At 32.4% G+C, this 21,064-nt stretch overlaps 1 protein-coding gene across 2 annotated transcripts in view; it reads right to left on the bottom strand.

Annotated features, from left to right (window-relative positions):
* The window catches only part of FOLH1B (folate hydrolase 1B), a 75,984-nt gene that overhangs the window by 29,559 nt on the left and 25,361 nt on the right, over positions 1–21,064 (bottom strand). The window contains exons 5-10 of one of the 2 annotated variants that reach the window (XM_031961908.1): positions 15,607–15,732; positions 13,228–13,414; positions 10,189–10,282; positions 6,343–6,441; positions 4,138–4,223; positions 816–935 (exon numbers count right to left, since the gene is read on the bottom strand). In XM_031961908.1, the coding sequence (XP_031817768.1) occupies positions 816–935; positions 4,138–4,223; positions 6,343–6,441; positions 10,189–10,282; positions 13,228–13,414; positions 15,607–15,732 (712 nt within the window). Of the gene's footprint in view, positions 1–815; positions 936–4,137; positions 4,224–6,342; positions 6,442–10,188; positions 10,283–13,227; positions 13,415–15,606; positions 15,733–21,064 lie in introns of those variants that run through there. The other variant, XM_031961909.1, reaches the window with a different exon arrangement.

Genomic DNA, 21,064 nt, shown 5'->3' with positions numbered 1-21,064 from the left:
AGTCAAAATCTGGAAAATCTTACACGTGTAGGATTTTTAGTGGACTACGGCCTTAATAAATCAAGGTTGTGAAATGACAGCCAAAGATATTAACATGACCCAAGGCCATTTTAACACACGAATGTCCAGAAAGAGGAAGGCAATATTCCCATTTTATTCAATTTGGGTCATACTTGTACACTTGTATCTTAAATGTTGCAATCAGCTCCAAGTGCAATATCCTGGAAAATCATTAAAAAGCTGTATTATATAAAGGAGAGGAGAATTAGGGTAAAAAAAAAAAAAAAAAACAGAAAAATGTGCCATAAAAAGATAGACTAAAAGAAATAGAGAAATTTACCATAGAGAGAAGACTTTGAGTAACATATGAAATATTTTCAAGTATCTAAAAGGTTAAAATGTGGGATTATGAACAATAGGTAACAGTTATAGTGAGAGATAGTTCAGATCAACAAAAGGAATAACTTCCTAATAACTAAAGCCATTCTAAAAAGTAATGGAGTACTTCTATTTATATAGGAAGTGTGTACTCCATCATCAGACTTCTTGTACAGACATTCACTTGTTGTGGATATTATTTAGTGAATCATGTATGTATTTCAGTAGATAGTCTTTTGGTCTCTTTCAGCTGTCAGATTCTATGACTAAATGGTCAAGAACATGCAACCTAAAGTAAACATTATTTAAGCATTTATAGTAATTCTTATAACAACATTAAAAGTATCTGACCCATGCTTTTAATTTTAATAAGTATGCTAATTGATTGATTTGAATTTAATTGAATCTTTACCTCTTTAGTTCTTGAATTACATTACCTTCCTTTTTGAGTTTTCCATAACTTCTCACAATCTCATGTACTACAGCAGCTCCACTCTGAGGATCAATGCCACCAAATACCCATGAGTCACGATGACCTCCCAGAATTACATACCTGTCTACAAAAATCATCATAAAAATTATGAGGGTTTAAAGATGATCATGTGACCCTATAATCAACTATTTTTTCCCCAACACTGTTAATATGCAACAATAACAAAATTACTCTCCAAAATCAGAAAATCTGAGAATAAGATAATAGAAAAACAATAAAGTAATAAAGACAATCAAAATAGAAGTTAGTATTTACTGTTAGTATTTTATAAGATATAAATCAGTCAAAACTGATAGAATTGATGTGTCTAGGCTTTTAGACCTTATAAAAAACAGGCCTCATTCTTATCCCATCATGACATGAAGTACCTTTGTGACACATCACACATTTTTTGTGTCCTTTTATTAGTGAATTCTTATGTGTTTTGCAGTTGTCAGAGAACACCCCAGCTTATGAGAGAAAGATTTTATAGTTACTATCTTACTATGCCATTACAATGAATGACTTATCTTTAAGTTAACTGTGTCCACTGACTCTCTATAAAAAGTAAGTACATACACCTGTCAGATTGGCTAAAATGACAGGGAAAGATAATGTGGAATGCTGGAGGGGATGTGGGAAAACTGGGACACTGATGCATTGTTGGTGGAATTGTGAAAACATCCAGCCATTCTGGAGAGCAATTTGGAACTATGCTCAAAAAGTTATGGGCTTAAATCCCAAAGAGATTTTAAAGAAGGGAAAAGGACCTGTATGTGCAAGAATGTTTGTGGCAGCCTTCTTTGTAGTGGCCAGAAAGTGGAAACTGAGTGGATGCCCATCAATTGGAGAATGGCTGAATAAATTGTGGTATATGAATATTATGGAATATTATTGTTCGGTAAGAAATGACCAGCAGGATGATTTCAGAAAGGCCTAGAGAGACTTACATGAACTGATGCTGAGTGAAATGAGCAGGACCAGGAGATCATTATATACTTCAACAACAATACTATATGATCATCAATTCTGATGGATGTGGCCCTTTTCAACAATAAGATGAACCAAATCAGTTCCAATAAAGCAGTAATGAACTGAACCAGCTACACCCAGTGAAAGAACTCCGGGAGATAACTATGAACCACTACATAGAATTCCCAATCCCTCTATTTTTGTCTGAATTCATTTCTGATTTCCTTCACAGGCTAATTGTACACTATTTCAAAATCTGATTCTTTTTGTATAGCAAAACTGTATGGACATGTATACATATATTGTATTTAACTTATATTTTAACATATTTGACATGTATTGGTCAACTTGTCATCTGGGGGAGGAGGTGGGGGGAAGGAGGAGAAAAATTGGAACAAAAGGTTTTGCAGTTGTCAATGCTGAAAAATTACCCATACATATATCTTGTAAATAAAAAGCTCTAATAATAAAATAAATAAAAATAAAATAAAAAGTAAGTACATTTCAGGGGACTTGAATTATAATTTTAGGATTAGAGATGCACACGGTACCTTAAATCTGAGGTAGCTATCCCAACGGAAATCTAATCAGGGAACAAAGGATGGAAGGGCTGCTGCATTTTTAAAAAATTTTTATTTTTATTATAGCTTTTTACTTACAAGAAGCAGTTTGACAGAAAGCTGGCCTTGACATGTGAAAGCATACCATGCTATTCATGCTTCTGCTATATGCTGGTAACATGAACTTCTCACCTCTTGGCTCCTGCCTCTTGGGCAGCAGCAAGGAAGAAGCTTCTTAAATTTACTCACTAGGTTTTAGTAATTCTCTCTGTCTGATCAGATTTTAAGGGTTCATTCTGTAATGACTTACTGCATGGTATGACTTACTACATATAGTATTGTTATGGTTATGGTTCTATAATCATTTCCTAAAGGAAATATTCTCATACATGATAGCTATTGACAGATCATAATGATAATTATTCATTAATTATCTCTCTTTCATTGGAAACTGTATTAAATTTTTGGTGGACAAAATTTAAATTATTTTAAAAGGTGAACATTTGAAGGAAAAACTCCATATCTAGGGAATGCCTATTAGTAGGAGAGAAATATAATTTAATCATATAGTTTATGTGAAAGAATAAAGCAAATATTTTCCATTGAGTAACCTTTTAAACATTGAATCTGTAACTGAGGCACATTCTAAAGGAAATGAGATAAGGGCAGCTTCAATGGAGGCAATATGTTACATAGGCAAAAACACAAACTTGGAAATCTGAACACCAAGCATGAAGTCTTGCTCTACTTCTTACTACATGGAGAAAACCTCTTTACCTCATCTATTTCAGTTTCCTCAGCTGTCAAATGGGGGGATTGGACAAGTTATCCTCTAAATTCCTTTTCTTTAAATCCTATGCCCAACATGGAAAACGTATGAAATAGTGAAGAAATCCCTCTGTAAAATCTGTTTCTCATGCCATGGATGTCTTAGAATAACTTGAAGAATGTTTGTATACACAAAGTTGCTTAAAGGGGCATAACTAAATAATAAAAAAATATTAAAAATCATAGGCTAATTTTAATATGCTATGAAATCATACCAGACAGATTTCATGTATACAATTTTCTAAACAGTGATTTAACTAACAAAAAAATAAAATAGCAGGAAATATATATATAATCTTAAAATCAATTTTGAAAATGCTTCTGCATATCAGGGGGAACTTAAAATCAAATTACAAGTAAAGACTAGTAAAACGTTAAACTTCTTTGCCCTGGCATAGTGGAAAGGTAGTATCAATGGAGTCAAAGGACCCAAATCCTTATTTATGTAACTTGACACCTACATGATTTTGTCATCTCTTCCTCATCTATAAATGAAGGTGCTGGACTGAGTGGGTTCCAACTTCTCTGTTCAATGTCTCTAAATCTTATAATTTTAAAAGCAGCAGTTTCAGAGTCAGAAATTGGGTTTATCTATTACAAAGTAGGATTCAGATACAAGAGTTATGAGGAAAGGATTAAGAAATATTGTTGCAAAAAAGTTGTTTTTTTTTTTTAAATCTGGATTCAAATCCATTTCTAATACTATAATCTTATATGTCCTTAATCAAGTTAATTTAATACACCTTACCTCAGTTTCCACATTTGTAAAATAAAGGAAGGAGTTGAAATATATGTATGCAATATCTCTTTCATATATAAAATTTTATGGTCCCATTATGCTGCAAGATGTGTGAAAGTTCTTAAACTTCTTTCTGTACTTATGCTGTTCCCTGCTCACATTGGTAAATTAGAAAAGAGATGCTTTACCTGGTTCCACTGCTCCTCTTAGAGTTCCAATCACATTGTAAATCCTTGTTATTTTATTGTTGCTGTGAATATTCATTTTGACTTTTCTAAAGCAATTAAAAACAACATTAGCACTGTGAATCCATAGCCACCAAAACATTATTGATTTGTTATGTATAGTTTTTCTTCTTCCTCCTTCCTTTTCTATTCCCTTCTCTTCCTTATATATATGTGTGTGTGTGTATGCATATATATATATATATTCTTGTATATGTTTAGAGATGTATCTTTCTCTATATATGTATATTCTTGGATATATATATATATATATATATATTTACACACACACACACATTACACATATGAATATGTGACAGGCTTAGTAGTCATTTGGATAACCCTGATTTAAGGAAGATATGAATTCAAATCCTATCTCTCAAGAAGCAGAATACTAAATACATACAGAGTAACAGAGAGAGGAAAATGTAAATTACTAAGGAGGACCAGGAAAAGTGTTATGAAGAAATTGGCCCTAAAGTTGACTCTTAAAAAGGAGTAAGAGATTCTCAGAGACGCAGGGGAAGAGGAAGAACATTCTAAGCAGAGAGGATAGCTAATATGCAAAAACAATGAGGTGGGAAGGAAGGATGCTGAGTAACAGAAACAGCAAATAGGGTAGTTTATGTGAAACTTAGTATGTTAATGTCAGGATTGAGAAATTATTCTAAAACAATGAATTGTTACCAAAATGGTATAGTTTTTTAAATTCCAAAAAGAAAAAATAAAATGTTGTTATAAAGGCAATAAGGAGCCACTGAAGAAGCTTTTTGAGAAGGAAAATTTTATGTTCAGTCCCATATTTCAGAAATATTAATTTGTGATTGAGTAAATGACAGATTTAAGAGGGGAGAGATTGGAAGTAGAAAGCACAACTGGGAGGCTATTGTAGCAGTCTAAAGTCAAGCTATGCAACTCATATATAGATGAGGATCAAGTCACAATCCTCTACCTGTCTTCTCTTTCACAATTTGAAAATGTCTAGAAGTTTCTAAACATATTACGTAGACTAGAATTCTGTTTACTTGCTCCTCAACCCTTTGAAGTATACCTTACCACCTTAGATAGTACTGAAATTGTTTTCTCTGAAACTATAAAATAATCTTTTAATTTCTAAATTTATAACCTGTACTCATTTCTCATTCTTCTTGGTCTATCTGTAGTACTGACATTCTCTAACTTTCTCCAGGTAACTCTCTCCTTCTTGGGTTATTGGGTTCTTTTTTGGGAGGGAGTGGCATTGTCTCTCCTCACTCTTACCCTATCAAACTTTATCGTTCCTTTGAAGATTCCTATGCTATATGTTTTTGCATTTATTTATATCCCCAGCAATTAGTGAAGTACCTGGCAGCTTTTAAGCATAGCCGTTTAATAAATGCTTTCTGACTTAATTTAAACCTATAATTACTAATTTTTATTTATAATTTTTCATGAGATGTCATTTTTGTTCTATAATTTGTATACATTTGTGGATATACCATGCACCATATTGCAATACTTCAGGCACCTGTGATTTCATTGGGAAAGGTATTTCATGCAATAAGCCAAATCACAATTCCCCTGTAATTTAGTTAGCACTTTTCAAGTATTCCTTTGGGTACTCAGGTGAGCCAGTTATGCTGGCCTCTCAATAGCACCTAATGTTAGAAAGATGAATTCAAAGCCAAAATTTCAAGTCCATGGATTCATTTTTTAAAGATGTCTTGGAGGAGGGAATAAGTTTACTTATTGATAAACTATTTCAGAATCAGAAAAATCTCTTTCATAGTTGTTTTGCTCTCTAGAAAACCACTTCCTTGGTAAGTCTTCAAGGATCTAATAAATATTTACTATATGTGTCAGGCAAAATGCTAAGTGACAGGGAGAAATAAAAATTCTAAATTAAGCAGAAAAAAGCAACCATATTTTAAGTTAACTAAAATCAGCTAAAATGGAAAACCTATCATTTGGAAACATATGAACCATATTCTATTCACTTCTAAAAAAGATATGCACCATTATTGACAAGGCACCAGAGGTTCAGAAACAAAACAAACAATAATAATAAAAGATTCCCTTGCTGAAGTATCTTACATTTATGTTACATGTAAATTAAAGTTTGATTACTTGATTTCTATTATGAAAATTTACTGAAGATGGGAAATAATACGTAAAATATAGCAATTTAACCGAGTAGAATAATTTCCAGTAAATCCAGGTCCAATGCTGTAAGGCACATTAAGCCTTCCCTTCCAACTGTTGTCTGGTGGTGCTGGTCCTCCCATATTTCTGTAACACACACATTATATTAATATTATGTTAGCATTAAATGATGAAAACATATGATCAAAAATAACAATTAATGAACAAACCTTTATTTATATCTACTATATTTTGACACTGTTCTAGATATTAGGGATTAATAAATCTTAAAATATTAATAAAACCTAAAATAACTAATAAGTAAATAAATAAATATCAACATCAAGACATAAATAAATAAATAATAACAGTGGATGAATAATAAATAAATAGAATAATTAATAAAACTTCAAAAAATAATATAGTCCCTACTTTTAATTAATAATATTCATGAAGCACCTACTATATGCCAGGCACTGCAAAAGCCAGTGTCTGCCTTCAAGGAGCAAATTGAACTGAGTAGCAGAAATCTTGCAATCTACTATATATACACAAAGAGAATGGAGGCTGAGAAAAATTGAATACTGAGGGGATCAAGAGGCTTTATTGAAGGATGTGGCCTTTGAGCTGAGCCTTGAAGGAAGCTAAGGATACCAAGAATCCAAAATGAGAATGGAGGGGATTCTGAACCTGGAGTCAGCTTATGCAAAAAGGCATGAAACATCTTATGTAGGAAAAAAACCCAAAAAAACAAATAGGCTAGTTTGGTTGGATGTGGTGTGTGTGTGTGTGTGTGTGTGTGTGTGTGTGTGTGTGTATCTGTGTATCTGTGCGTGTATGTGTATTAATGATGTGTAATTTGTCTGGAAATATAGACTACACTCAGATTACAAATGATTTTAAGTACTAAACAGAAGCTTATATTTTATCTTAAAATCAAAAGGACAATTCTGAAGCTTCTTAAGGAAGGAAGTTCCATGGTTAGACTTATGTTTTAGAAGATATTAGTTTGATAGTAGTAGGGGAAAGGATGTTCTGCAGAGGTATGTGACAAAGTCAGGAGATCAATTAGGGGTTGAGAAGTGATGAGGGCCTGATATAATAGTAGCTATGTGAGTTTTGGAAAAGAAGATTCAAGAGACGGGGAGGCAGAAATAATGATTTGTCAAATTATTGAATATGACAACAAATAAGAGCATTGAATTGACTTCTAGGTTGAAATTCTGGATAACTAGAGGAATTTAAGATGAGAGGTAGGTTTAAGGTGAAATATAATGATTTTAAAAATGTTAATTTAGATAAATGCAGCTAACAATTATGACTTCATAGGATTATGCTTACTATTCTCTACTCACCAGAGTAGAAGTAGACTACTAGATCATATTTAAGCTAATATTGTCATACAAGGCCAGCATATTGATTTATTTTGCATAATTATACTTCTTTACTAAAAGGGAGAGTAGATGAGGCAGTGTTATCATTGAGAAGTCATCAACACATTAAAAAATGGTAACATTTAAAAATTGGTATAGGGATTGGGTGAAAAGAGAGGCTGAGAAGGAAAAGAGTGAGGAAAAAAAACAGGGCGTAGGAAATTATCTTCCATCATTTGCCAAGATTACATGACCCAGATATAAAGAGAGATTTTACAAGTAAATTAGAAGAACATGGAACACATTGTTTATCAGACTTATGGATATAAACAATTTGTGAATAAACAAGAGAAAAACAGAAAATATATATAAATAAATAATTTAAATTATATTAAATTAAAATGGTTTGTACAAATAAAACAAATGTAATTAAGATCAGAAGGAAAGTAGAAAATGGGGGGGTGTTTTATACAAAACTTATCAGATGAAGGTTTTATATCTAAAATATATAAAGAACTTTGTTAAAGTATAACCATAGAAGTCATTTCCCAATTGATAAATTATCAGAGGATATAAATGAGCATTTTTAATGAAGAAATTAAAAAATCATGTTCATATAAAAATTTTCTAAATCATTACTTATTAGAGAAATGTAAACTAAAACAACCTTGAAGTATCATTTTATATCTATCATTTTGGCTAAAATTATTGAAAAAGAAAGCAACAAATGTTGGTGGGGATGTAAAAAATTGGGGAATTAATTCATAATTGTTGGAATTGTGAACTGATCCAACCATTCTGGAAAACAACATGGAATTATGCTCAAAGAGTTATTAAGGTTATTAAGGTGTCTAAATTATTAAGACTTACATGAAATAATGAAGAGTGAAATGAGCAGAACAAATGAAACATTGTACATAGTAACATTGTTTTAAGAATGACTTTGAGTGAATAATTTATTTTGAGTATTATAAATATCCAAATCAACTATAAGAGGTGTATGAAGAAAGATACTATTTGCATTGAGAGGAAGAACTGATGAATAGAATTATGTATAGAACAACTTTATACATTCTTATTTGTATCTAATTATAGCCACCTCTGAGGTGGGGGGAGAAAAAAAAAGAAATTTACATGATAATTTTGTTGTATATTTGAAAGGAATTTATGATGTGCATAGCAGATTTTTAGTTTCATGTGCAACTGATTTTTATTGTAGTATAATATGGAAATACTTGTTTCACTCTATGAATTAAAAATAATATTTAGAAAATGTTTAAAGTTGACTACAAATATATTCAAGTATACTTCAGCATATAAACCTGAGAAGTCTCACCTATAGTACTTCTATTGTACTTCTCTCTGTACTTCTTCAAAACAACTTCCTAAAACCCAGCTCTGATTTTATCACTTCTCTCATCAGAGAAAAAAAATCTTTTATAATTTCACATGTACTATAATAGCTGTTCTCAGCCTCCCTAGGACCAAGGAGTTATATTATAAAGATTCTATGTAAATTTATATTTACATCAAACATTGTTTTAACTCCAACAAAGTATCTGGGAGCACTAAATATAATAAATAATAAAATGCATTTCCAGCAGAATTAATCAACAATGTTTCACATGTGCATTACTATTAAATATGTAGATGCTGTTACAAATAATATATTAGCATTCTGATATTTTATGCATTTGTAGTATTTTTAATGAAATTTTTTCTTTCTGTGATTTCCTAGTATATATTTTTGATATATAAAATTAAAATAGGAATAAATTTTCTCCTTTTTAAAAGCCATTGCTTATGTCATCATTTTTTGGTCTGTTTCATTATTATTAGTATTTGTGGGACTCTGTCAAATAACAGTAGAGAAAGGAATCTTACTTTATTCTTATATGAATGGTTCTGGCATTTCCCCACTACAAATAATGCTAGCTTTTAGTATTAGATCTGTAATCTTAAATCTAATTAACATTGAGTCTTTTGGGTTAATGATTTATAAATGTTTTTAGAATCATTTAGTGCTATATTTTGACAAAGGAGTTATTATAAAATAAATGCTTTTCCATCCATTCATTCTTACTCTGCGTATTTCATTCTTTATCAGTTCATAACAATTATTGTTTGTTTCCTTTAAGATCTCAAAATTATGGTTTATGATAAAAGATTTATAAATGAATATACTTTTGGTAGCTTTATAAAGTCTTGATTTCCATAGACTACCTTTTAGACAGCTTTTATTATGCAAAATATTTTACTATATTTAGAAACTTTATATTGTGGGTTAAATAGCTATTTATATTTTGCTCTTTTAAGAGAGAGGATTATAGATTAAGAGATGGATGAGACCTTAAAATCTAATACAATGCTCTGTTTTGTAGTATAGGTGAATCAAAATATGAAGATGGATTTGCTGACTTCATATTTATTCTCCTATATGATACTGCCTTTTTTCTTTTGTTAGTATCAAAGTATCCAATTAATCTTTTGCTTTTATGTTTTTTTTTTCAGATGTACTTACTCTAGTAAGATCTGGGCATCATTATATCCAATTGGATGAACAGGAATCTTTGGAAGACCAATAGCTTCAGTTATATCATATCTATAGGCATATTCTGGGGGAAAAATAATTCATCTTTTTATGATCAAGATAATGAAGCCTTTGCAAATGATTTTATTATATATTGCCATACCTTTTGTAAAAAAGAAATTTCCTGAAATTCCATAAAAATGCAATATTCTGAGTAAAAAAAAACATATTTAATGCAGAATCTTTTTTATGAGCAATATTTGTTTTTTTCTTGGAGAGATAGTTTGATTGATTTTGGAAAGAACAAAAATCAGTTTATTTCAAACACACAAAAAGCACAAAGCCATGATTTGAAATTAAATCTATGCATAGAAAAGATAGTTTGGGTATAGTTCATTTTTTGACGAAAAAGCTAGAAAAATTGAGGCAGATAATTTCTCCTAAGCTATCTGGTGAATTCACACATTTCTTTTTAAATCTCAGACAAAGGAAATAGGAATTTGTAGTGACAATAGTGCTTGGTCCTAGACAAAATAAAGTACACAATCAGCATTTATCAGGTGTCTACTATATGCCAGGCACTGTACTTAAAAATACAAAAGTGAGATAGATAGTTAATGAACTTTTTTTTTTTTTTTTTTTTTGCTGAGGGGTTAAAAAGTTGGGGTTAAGTGACTTGCCCAGGGTCACACAGCCAGGAAATGTTAAGTGTCTGAGACCAGATTTGAACTCAGGTCCTCCTAACTTCAGGGCTAGTGCTCTATCCACTATACCGATACCTGTCCCTTAAATGAACATTTATTAAAAGTCTCTGTTCTCTCTATTCTAAGTCTCTGTTCTAGGTGCTGGGGCCCAATATTGATGCAACATTTTTTAAAAAATTGAATTTACACCATACAAACTGAGTTTATATCATATCTCTGAACTACACTATTAATTTTTTTTGTCATTCAGATAATAGAGAGTAAAATTTATGTATGTTTCTCTCTTCTCTTCTCCCTTCTTCCTTTTTTTTTTTTTTTTTTGTTACCTCTTTTGCTTTGTGTTCTTTTCCCTGAACATAGATGAGTGATCATGAGCTGAATAATCCTAACCTTGGTGTTGCCTTGTGAATTCAAGATGTGAAGAGAGTCTTGGTCTCTCAAGGCTATAACTAAAACAAAAACTTCTTGGCCTGGCATGTAAAATACTCTACAAACAACATCAGTATAGTTTCCTATCTATTTATGAACTCTAAGTTCCAACAAAATTGATCTATAAGCTATATTCTGAACTTGACAGATTAGTTTCCACCTCTTTATAGACACACAGGCTTAGCATACACTTCCTTCTTTACACTTTCTAAATCCTTGGTTTTCACAATCCATCTAAAATGACCCTGCTTTTTCCTCAGACAAGAAAATCCTTCTACCATCTCCTTCCCAAAATTTTGTATTCATTGACCCCCATACCTAGAATCCACTCCTTCCTTACTCACAAATTCTTCTCTTTAGGATTTTGCTCAGGTATCATCTTTTGCCTAATTCCTTTAACTACTAAAACCTCCTTCCCAATCTATATTATATGAAATATCTTGAATATATTTGTATTTGTTGATATTTTAATGCATATTTGCTCCTCCTCCAGCATGCAAGCTCAATGTAAGTAGGGATAATTTCCTTCACTGTATTTGTATCTCCAGGATCTGGCTCAGTGCTTGGCACACAGTAGAATCTTAATAAATACTTACTGAGTCTGAGTTTCAGCTTAGGTGCTAACAGCTCATTACTCTTCTTCCTCATCCTCCACTAAAAAGTTCTCCCCTTTCTCAAAAATAACTAGAACACTTTGTCTGATCTCTATTTTGTACCCCCATTCACTTTCTACATAGTATTATAGTTATTTTTGTACTTTATTCATCTCTTATTCCCACTCAGTTGAAGTATGATATGCTAAACTTGAATGCTTGAAATATTTCCTTCTTGTTTTTGTATGTCCAGGAACTAACATGGTGTTTTGAGGGTGAATACATATATGTGCACACACACATATACCTATTTTGGAGGTCAAATGAGGATTAATCCTTTAATTCATATAGAGAGGAACATCAGCATGAAAATTTCCTATAATAATACCTATTGCTAACTTGGTCAGTCAATAAATATTTATTAAGAGCCAACTAGGTGCAAGACACTATGCTAAGCACTAGGCATACAAAGAGTGGCAAAAGACAATTTCCTGATCTCAAGGAGCTCACCATCTCACGTGGAGCAATATATAAATAATAATATGCCAACAAGTTATATATAAGATATACTGGATATAATAAAGAAAGGTATTATATTTAAGGGAAATCCCATATTATTTAGTCTTAGAGAGATATTTGGGACACTGAAAATTTAATGGCCAAATAGTGAGCATATGTCGGGGGCAAGAGCTAATCTCATATCCTCTGACTTCCAGGCTGGGCTTTTATTTACCATACCACACTGGACATAAAAGGAACTTAGTAAATCTTTGTTAAATTGATTTATAAATAACCATACTAAATTTTGGCTCTTTACAGAATCACAGTACTTGAGGGTTGGAAAGTATTTCAGCAGGCATCTAAACCAATTCAACTAAATTAAATAGCATTTTCTGAGTTCACAGATGTTTAAAAGCTATTACAAGTAAATTTTGTGGCACTATTAGCAAAATATATCTGCCTACAAACATGTCATTTTTAAGGATGGCCTTGTTATAAGGAATGGAGTTTAGGATCATTTTTTTCTAAATCAATATTAATTTATATCCAATGAGGATTATCTGAATTCTTGGTATTAAATCTGCCATCACAGGATTTAAAATAGGAGAGAAGTTGATTATAAACCGATCACTTCTATTCTTCTGAATTCTGAGGTCTCTATTCCATTTTTCAGGGGAAGAAAACTGCAGATGAGTCGACTGCAGTTCCCTAAATGTGCCTGTACAAGAATGTCCAGAGCCCATAATCTCTTCCTTTACTTAGCAAAGCACTCCCTTTTGTCACCACTGTTCACTCTAACTTACCATTAGCTGGATAACCTGGAGTGAGAGGGTCACCTGCACCATTAAGGTTTAACACATTTCCACGCTGGGCTCCACCTCCTGGAAGATTCCAACCCTTTGGATAAGGTTCTACCCCAGGGGAAGAATAATCAGCAGGATCAGAGTAGAGGATAATTCCTTTGGCTCCTGCCAGTTGAGCATTTTTAACCTGTAAAATGTGTTGCCCATTAAAAAAAAATATTTGAAGTTTGTTGTACCAGATTTCAAAGCTATGACATCAGTATTTTACATGGAAACCTAGCCACATATCATAATCAAACTGATTTTGGCCCTTATTCCATTGAGAATATATTGAACTATCTATTTTGTCTACCAAAAATGTACATTTTAAAAGAGGCATCAAGAGTTGAATTGTGGATGAAGAGAGCCACCTACACCCAGACTGTGGGAACTGAATGTGGATATTTATTCTTTTTGTTGTTGTTTGCTTGCATTTTATTTTCTTACTTATTTTTTTCCTTTTGGATATGATTATGAAAGATAATTATGAAAATATGTATGCATATATTGGATTTAACATATTTTAGCATGTGTAACATATATCGGATTATCTGCCATCTAGGGGATGGAATAGAGGAAAGGGGGAGGAAATTGCAACACATTTTCAAGTGTCAATGTCGAAAAATTATTCATGCATATGTTTTGAAAATAAAAACCTTTCATAAAAAAAAAGAGTTGAATTGTACTCAAATACACATACATACATACAGACCCTCACTCACAGGTCAGGCAAATCCTCATAATGCTGCATCCCAGAGAGTAACACTGCACATCTACTACCATAAAAAACAATAATTTCTAGCTCCCCAATATTCCAACTTTTCTCTGGGATTTTCTAATCATGTTATATGAAAAAATTTGAAATCTGATTCCTCTAAAAAGTCATGAGTCAATCAGAATAAAGTGACAGAACAGAACTCAAAAGGCTACTACATGCATCTGTTTTCCTACATCTTCTTTCCTTTACAAAATGTTAACTGATTTTTAAATTATATTTTATAATAACAATATACTAGTATTTTACATTTGAACATTTTACACTTTATACTTTGCAAAGCATTTTCACATACATTATTTTATCTTTATAATGATCCTTTGAGGAAGGCATGATAGATAACATTTTCTTCATTTTGTAGATATGGAAACTAAAGCTCAAAAAAAGAGGTTAGGTGATTTGTCCAAGATCATATAGTCAATTAGTATCAGACCAGGACTACACCCAAGTCTTTAGATTCCAGTTTAATGATTTCATCTCTCTTCTCCCCCACTATTTCACACTATCTCTCAATTTAATTTTCTGAACAATAAAATAATTACAAGAAAGCAAACTAGCAATGCAATCTCTTGAAATTACAGAATTGATGTGCAGAATGAGGTATATGCTATGTCCATCTTTCCTTTCTATAATAGTCTATTCTCAATTACTCTATCATCTTTAGATAATAATTTAGGAGCTCCATATTTGACTCTAGAAGCTATTTGCTACAGAAAAATAATGCAAAGTGATGCCAGAAATTAGACAAGACTGTAATTTCTTCCTTCCTCCCTTCCCCTTCTCCTTCTCCTCTCCTCCCCTTTCCCTTTCCTTTCCCTTCCCTCCCCTCCCCTCCTTTCCCCTTTCTTTTCCCCTTCCCTTTCTTTCTTCCTTTCCTTCCCTTCCCTGTCCTTCCTCCTTTCCTTCCCTCCCCTTCCCTTCCTCCTTTCCTTCCCTCCCTTTCCCTTCCTCCTTTCCTCCCCTTCCCTTCCTCCTTCTGTTCCCTTCCCTCCTCTTCCCTTCCTCCTCCCCTCCCTTCCTCCTCCCCTCTCCTCCCTTCCTCCTCCCCTCTCCTCCCCTTCCCTCTCCCCTTCCCTCTCCTCCCCTTCTCTTCTCTTCTCTTCTCTTCTCTTCTCTTCTCTTCTCTTCTCTTCTCTTCTCTTCTCTTCTCTCTCCTCCCCTCCCTCCCTTCCTCCTTTCTTTCCCTTCCCTTTCCTTCCTCCTTTCTTTCCCTTCCCTTTCCTTCTTCCTTTCTTTCCCTTCCCTTTCCTTCCTCCTTTCTTTCCCTTCTCTTCCCTTCCCTTTCCCTTCCCTTTCCCCTTCCTCTTCCCCTTCCCCTTCTCTTCCCTTCCCTTTCCTTTCCTTTTTTTCAGTGAGGCAACTGGGGTTAAGTGACTTCCCCAGAGTCCCATAGGAAGTGTTGTGTCTTAGGTCAGATTTGAGCTCAGCTCCTCCTAACTTCAGAGCCCATTCTCTATCTACTGCACCATCTGGCCGCCTCAATACTGTCATTTCAATAAAATGAAGTACAGAAAAGTGGGAAGAGGATTTAGGAGGTAGAGGTGGATGAAGAAAGATAAGCTTACCTTATTTCCTCTGAAAATTTTCCCATATCTAGCAATGACAATTTTCCCAGAACAATTGATTCCTAAGTCCCGCTGCAATTTAAAGAAATCTTGGGTTCTTGCATAATTCACATATACTAGTTCACCCTTGTGGAAAAAATTAAAATTAGAATGTAATTTCTAAAGTATCTTCAGAGAAATTACAAATGAGGTTTAAGCATTTAAAGCAGGCTTTTCCAACACTCTTTCATATTTATTTTATTCATATTTTATTTTTATCATATTTTATTATTATTAATTATCATATTTTATTTATATTAATAACAGAAGAGGTAGACCAGAAAGAAACTATCAACCCACTTGATTAATTAGGTCTAGAAAAGTTAAGGACCTTGACCAAGGTCACATAAATTAGGAATTCTATGAAACCAGGGTTAGAAATCACTTCCTGACAATTTGGCAAGCTTTTCTTTGGTAAAAGGCAAGTATAGATCAGGTCAACATTGTAGCTAAGGTTCAAAATTAGAATAAAATGAGACATAATTAGAACATCTAACAAGTAACAATATCTATAGCAGGGGGAAGGAAATGACATTCATGGAAAATAAACCAGCAATTATTACCAGTGTCTCCGTGTTGGTTGTGCTGCTAGCCTATCAGTCACAAACCTCACCAACCAAAGCTGTATTTTAAGCTTTGCTTTTCTATTCTGAGATTGAGTTTTTCTCTCCTTTGTTAAAGCCTTTTTCCCACTGCAATGAAGGGGGATTGATTGATACCCTTCTTCTCATAATGGGGCCTGAGTTTTGTATCACACAGCAGTATCTATTACCCCTCACATATTAGAAGATGGAAGGTACTGATAGGCAACAGCCCATCCCCTTTTATTTACAATGGCCTATCTAATTTGTATTTGTCTCATTACAAAAATTATGAACATATCACCTTCTATACAAAAAAGGGATTAAACTAGATGACTTCTAGTCCTTTCTGCACTGTTTTAATCACTGGTTCATGGTAGATACCAAAAATAAATAATTAAAATAATTTTAGAGAAAAAAATATGAATAAAAGTTGGCTCCATCTTGAAACCCTTATGATCTTATCAGCCCATCAAACATATTCTTTGACATTTTTTATAAACTTTTTAAATTCTCCTTTTCCAGAATTCTGCCTCATTAATCAATTTGAAGGCCTGAAAACATGTTCTTTTTTTTATCACCTTAAATCATTATATAAATGTTAGCTATTATTTATGAATATACTAATAAAAAGCATTTGTTAAGTACTTCAATATGCAATAGCATCTTGTCAAGTACTAAGCATACAAACAAAAATGTCACACTCTACTCTCAAAGAGATCACATTCAAATACGGGGAAGCAGTACATATAAAAGTTAAACAGTCAGTCAGATGGAAGAAGCCAATAATCTTGTAAATTCAGAGACAAAGTAGATAGTGATACATCTTCTTTAGGGTAAATTACATTGAGAAGACTGCATCTTTCTAAACACACAATGACGCCAAGGACTTTGTTAGTGAGGACTTTGTTATCTTTTTCTTCAGTAACTATAGAATACAGAATCCTGCCAGTTTATATGTTCTCAAAGGCTGGTCTCATGGATTAAGGTTATAGGGAACAGGCTAGAGAACCAGTGTTTATGTTCTAGGTTATGACCCAGATTCTTAGGTTTCCCTGCCACTAGGTGGCATATGGTCAACAATTAGTATTTGGAATAGCTGAAATGACAGACCTCTTCTTCACAGGCATTGTTCCCTTAAATCAGAGGTGTCAAATTTGCTACCCTCAAAACTCCCAAGATCAAGACAGAGTAAAACCTAATTGAAAAATATTTAACAAAATAAAAATATAACACCTCATAGATAATGTTAATTTGTGGTTTGCCAAGTTAATATGCTGCTCATAGGGATCAGTAAGATATAACAAAAGATTTCATGTAGAAGGTACTATTTGAACTGAATCTTCAAGGAAATTTCCTCAAAGGAAATTAAGAGTTCGAGGAGGCAGAGGTGACATGGAAGTATATTACAGGTATGGCAAGCAGTTGATGCATCTACTTGGAGATGGGAGATGTAATTTTACATTCAGAATAGTGAAAAACCAGTATGGCTAAATTCAAAGTGGGAAGAGAAGAATAATATATAAGAAAATTGAAAATGTAAGAAGGATCCAGATTGTAAAGAGAGTTCAGTGTCAAACAAAGGACTTTATATTTGATCTCAGTGGAAACAGGAGTTTCTTGAACAAAGGGTAAAACATGTACAATTTAGGAAAATCACTTTAGCACCTATTTGAAGAGAAGAAAATAAAAGATGCAGAATTAAGTCAAGTTACAAAGAAGAAATGTATCCTGGAGATCACACAAATTTAAGGGTTCAGTGACCAGTTCTTAAGATATCTAAAAAGGCATAACATTAAATTATTATAAAAATTACATTTTTCATCTCTAAAGAGTACTTAAGAAATTAATTTAATTTGCAGATTTGCTGCGGATATGCTTTGTTAAAATATAAGAAGTAAAAGTAAGGGTTTTACAAATATGCTACTGCATTTTTATAGTTAATTTACTGAAAGCTGTAGGAAAACAAAAGCTTCCTTTACTTATTTGGTTCCGTATAGAAAAAGATTTCATTTAGTAGAGCAAAATTCTTCTTGAAAGACTCTCCTTCAATATGGTGTATCTCATGTATGTATAATTCCTTCTTTATACTTTCTCAACTGTCATTCTCAATAGGAGACTAGATCAACCCCTAAGAATCAATACTGATTATTCCTTTTATGGCTCTCAGAGTAAGCCTGAGAGGACAGATTTTTCTAATACTATAAAGACCCACCAGTGTGTTCCCCATTGATTATTAGTCCAAACTGCTTATTAGAAATAGTATTTAATAAATATCTAAAGCAAAGATATTTGTCATAGAAATATTTTCTCAAAAAGTAGTATAGTCTCCCCTTATAAATTTATGGTACCTGATTACTAGAAGTATATATATTTTTTTCTTTTCTCAGAGGGCACATGAAGATCTGCTTAGCACCAAAGATGGGGCTCTTATAGAGTTCTGAAGCTATTTTATTTTTAACATTATTTTATTTATCATTAATAAGTCTCTCCATTACTGATGAAGACACTGCTGTCAGTCATTAATACTTTGGCAGATTCTATTATCGATGTCAACTGAAATGCCAGACTTTCCAGTCTTCCAATCTTCTGAAGTTCATGAAGTTATCACTTAGTTAATGGTGGGATGGGTATAAAGATAAACTCAATCCTTCTACCATCCCAGGATGTTCCCTTCTCAGGAGTTCCATAATCATTGGATTTGACTATCACTTGACTGGCCTGCTTATGGAAGGCAGGATTTCAAGCTAGTTGGCAGTTTTATACAAACACACACACACACACACACACACACACACACACACACACACATATATATATATATATATATATATATATATATATATATATATATATATATATCAAGGCTGATTCTCTTCAAATAATCATTAAATGTTTCCTATATGGTATCATCTGCCTTAATCTATTGACTTAAATTCATTATGATCTTTTTTAATTTGATTAATTGATCAATCTGTAACTTAATTGGAGTACAGGTGGATATCTTCATACTTCATACATACATTAAGATTAGAAAAAAAAATCTTTGATCATCCAACAATAGATACAACTTTTACAATCCTCTTATCATTGATATTAAACAAGGTATTACAAAAGAATACCAATATATTTGCCAAAAAATGTTTTCCACTATTTCAGAGGACTTCCAAGTGCAGTGTAAAACTTGATTAATTAGTGCAAATATCCACCAGCTATGTGAATTTCTGTGAATTGTTTTAATGCTGGAAGATAAAAGTAGTTCATTTCAAATTTCATTACCTTTTGAGATGTTAACAACTTCAAATCAGTGGTAAAGTGGGACTATGAAAAAGAATTCATTGAAACAAACTAAAGAAGAAAAACTATAATGAGCCTTCTCTTACTGTTCTTTAGTTTTCTGACTACATTCAATGACCCTTTTGTATGATTTACAGTGAACTATTGTTCTCTTCCTTGGAATCAACACACTCTTACATTGTGGTTTATGGGAAAATTTGTTCTTTTCCTGTCAATCTTCTATTGTCCTTTGCCTTCATCTTTTTTTCCTCTGTGAATAAACCAATGACTGGATATTAGTATAGATTAAAAAAGTCATTAAATAAAAACTTTTTAAATGCCAGAGCATCTAATGTTCATGATACGATATTACAAAGATTGGTAAAATATTGCTTTCCTGATTCCCAATACAGAATTCAATCATTTTGACATTGTACCTCTAAAGAGTGGTCTCAAAGAAACACTACAGTGGCTAATTTCCACATTCCACAGAGTTATAAAGAGGAATCAACATTTTGAAAACAGAGAACAAGACCAGAAAACAGCTCTATTTATAAAGTTTAGCACGGTTAGTTCATCACAAATGCTTGTTGTTTGAACTTAATTATCTCCATTAACTTTTCCCCTACATCAATATGATATTTCCTAAAAGGGAAAACAAGCATGCAAGTATTGCATATAGTAATTTTATTACTATACAGGCAAAAAACCCCCAAATTCACAAATTCTGTGGTTTTTCTGGTGGAAGCTAAGTACCATATATTTTTGTATGTTTCACTACTGGTTTACTTGCTTGTTTACTGAAACTAATGTTAATTTGCTGGTCAAGGGATTTGAATAAATAATTTTTAAAAGAACTGCAAAAAAAAAACCTTATGATGATAGAAAATTTAACCACAAGTCACTCATAATAAAAAAAATGCAAAATAAACCAAATCTAAAGTTGAAAATTTATCTCACTCCCTGGAAATTTGTAAAAATAACAAAAAGAATAGAAATAACTGAAACTAGATAAGTTGTTGGCATAGAATTGGTATAATTATTCTCAAAACAACTGGAAGCACTTGTAAAAAAAAAAAAAAAGATTAAACTGTTGATATGTTTTGGCCTAGTGATTCCACTACTCTACAAACAATCCTGAGAGATCAAAACATAAATGTGGTATCCAATAGATACCACATAAGGTGAACTTCTTAAATGCTTTTTGATTGATAACATTTCTTGTAATAGCAAAGAAATAGAAATTAAGTGACTATCTATTGGGGAAAAATCCTCAATTGTGATATGTGAATATAATAGAATATTGTTTTGCAAAAATAAATAATAAATATGAGAAATTTAGAGAAAGATGAGAAAATTAATACAACTTGATACAAAAGGGAAAAAAAACAAAGGAACTTAAGTCCAGAGAAATTAATTTGCTTGTCCAATGTTACATGACTACTTTGTTGCAAAAGCAGGATTAGAATTCTGTTCTCTCAAGCTCAGATGCAGTGCTCTTTCTACCATACCAAATAGCTTCCCAAAACTCTATTTTTATAAAATGTTTACTATTCTTTCCT

Source organism: Sarcophilus harrisii, chromosome 3 (assembly GCF_902635505.1).
Source record: "Sarcophilus harrisii chromosome 3, mSarHar1.11, whole genome shotgun sequence".
NCBI lineage: Eukaryota > Metazoa > Chordata > Mammalia > Dasyuromorphia > Dasyuridae > Sarcophilus > Sarcophilus harrisii.
This window is presented reverse-complemented; position numbering and strand designations above follow the sequence as displayed.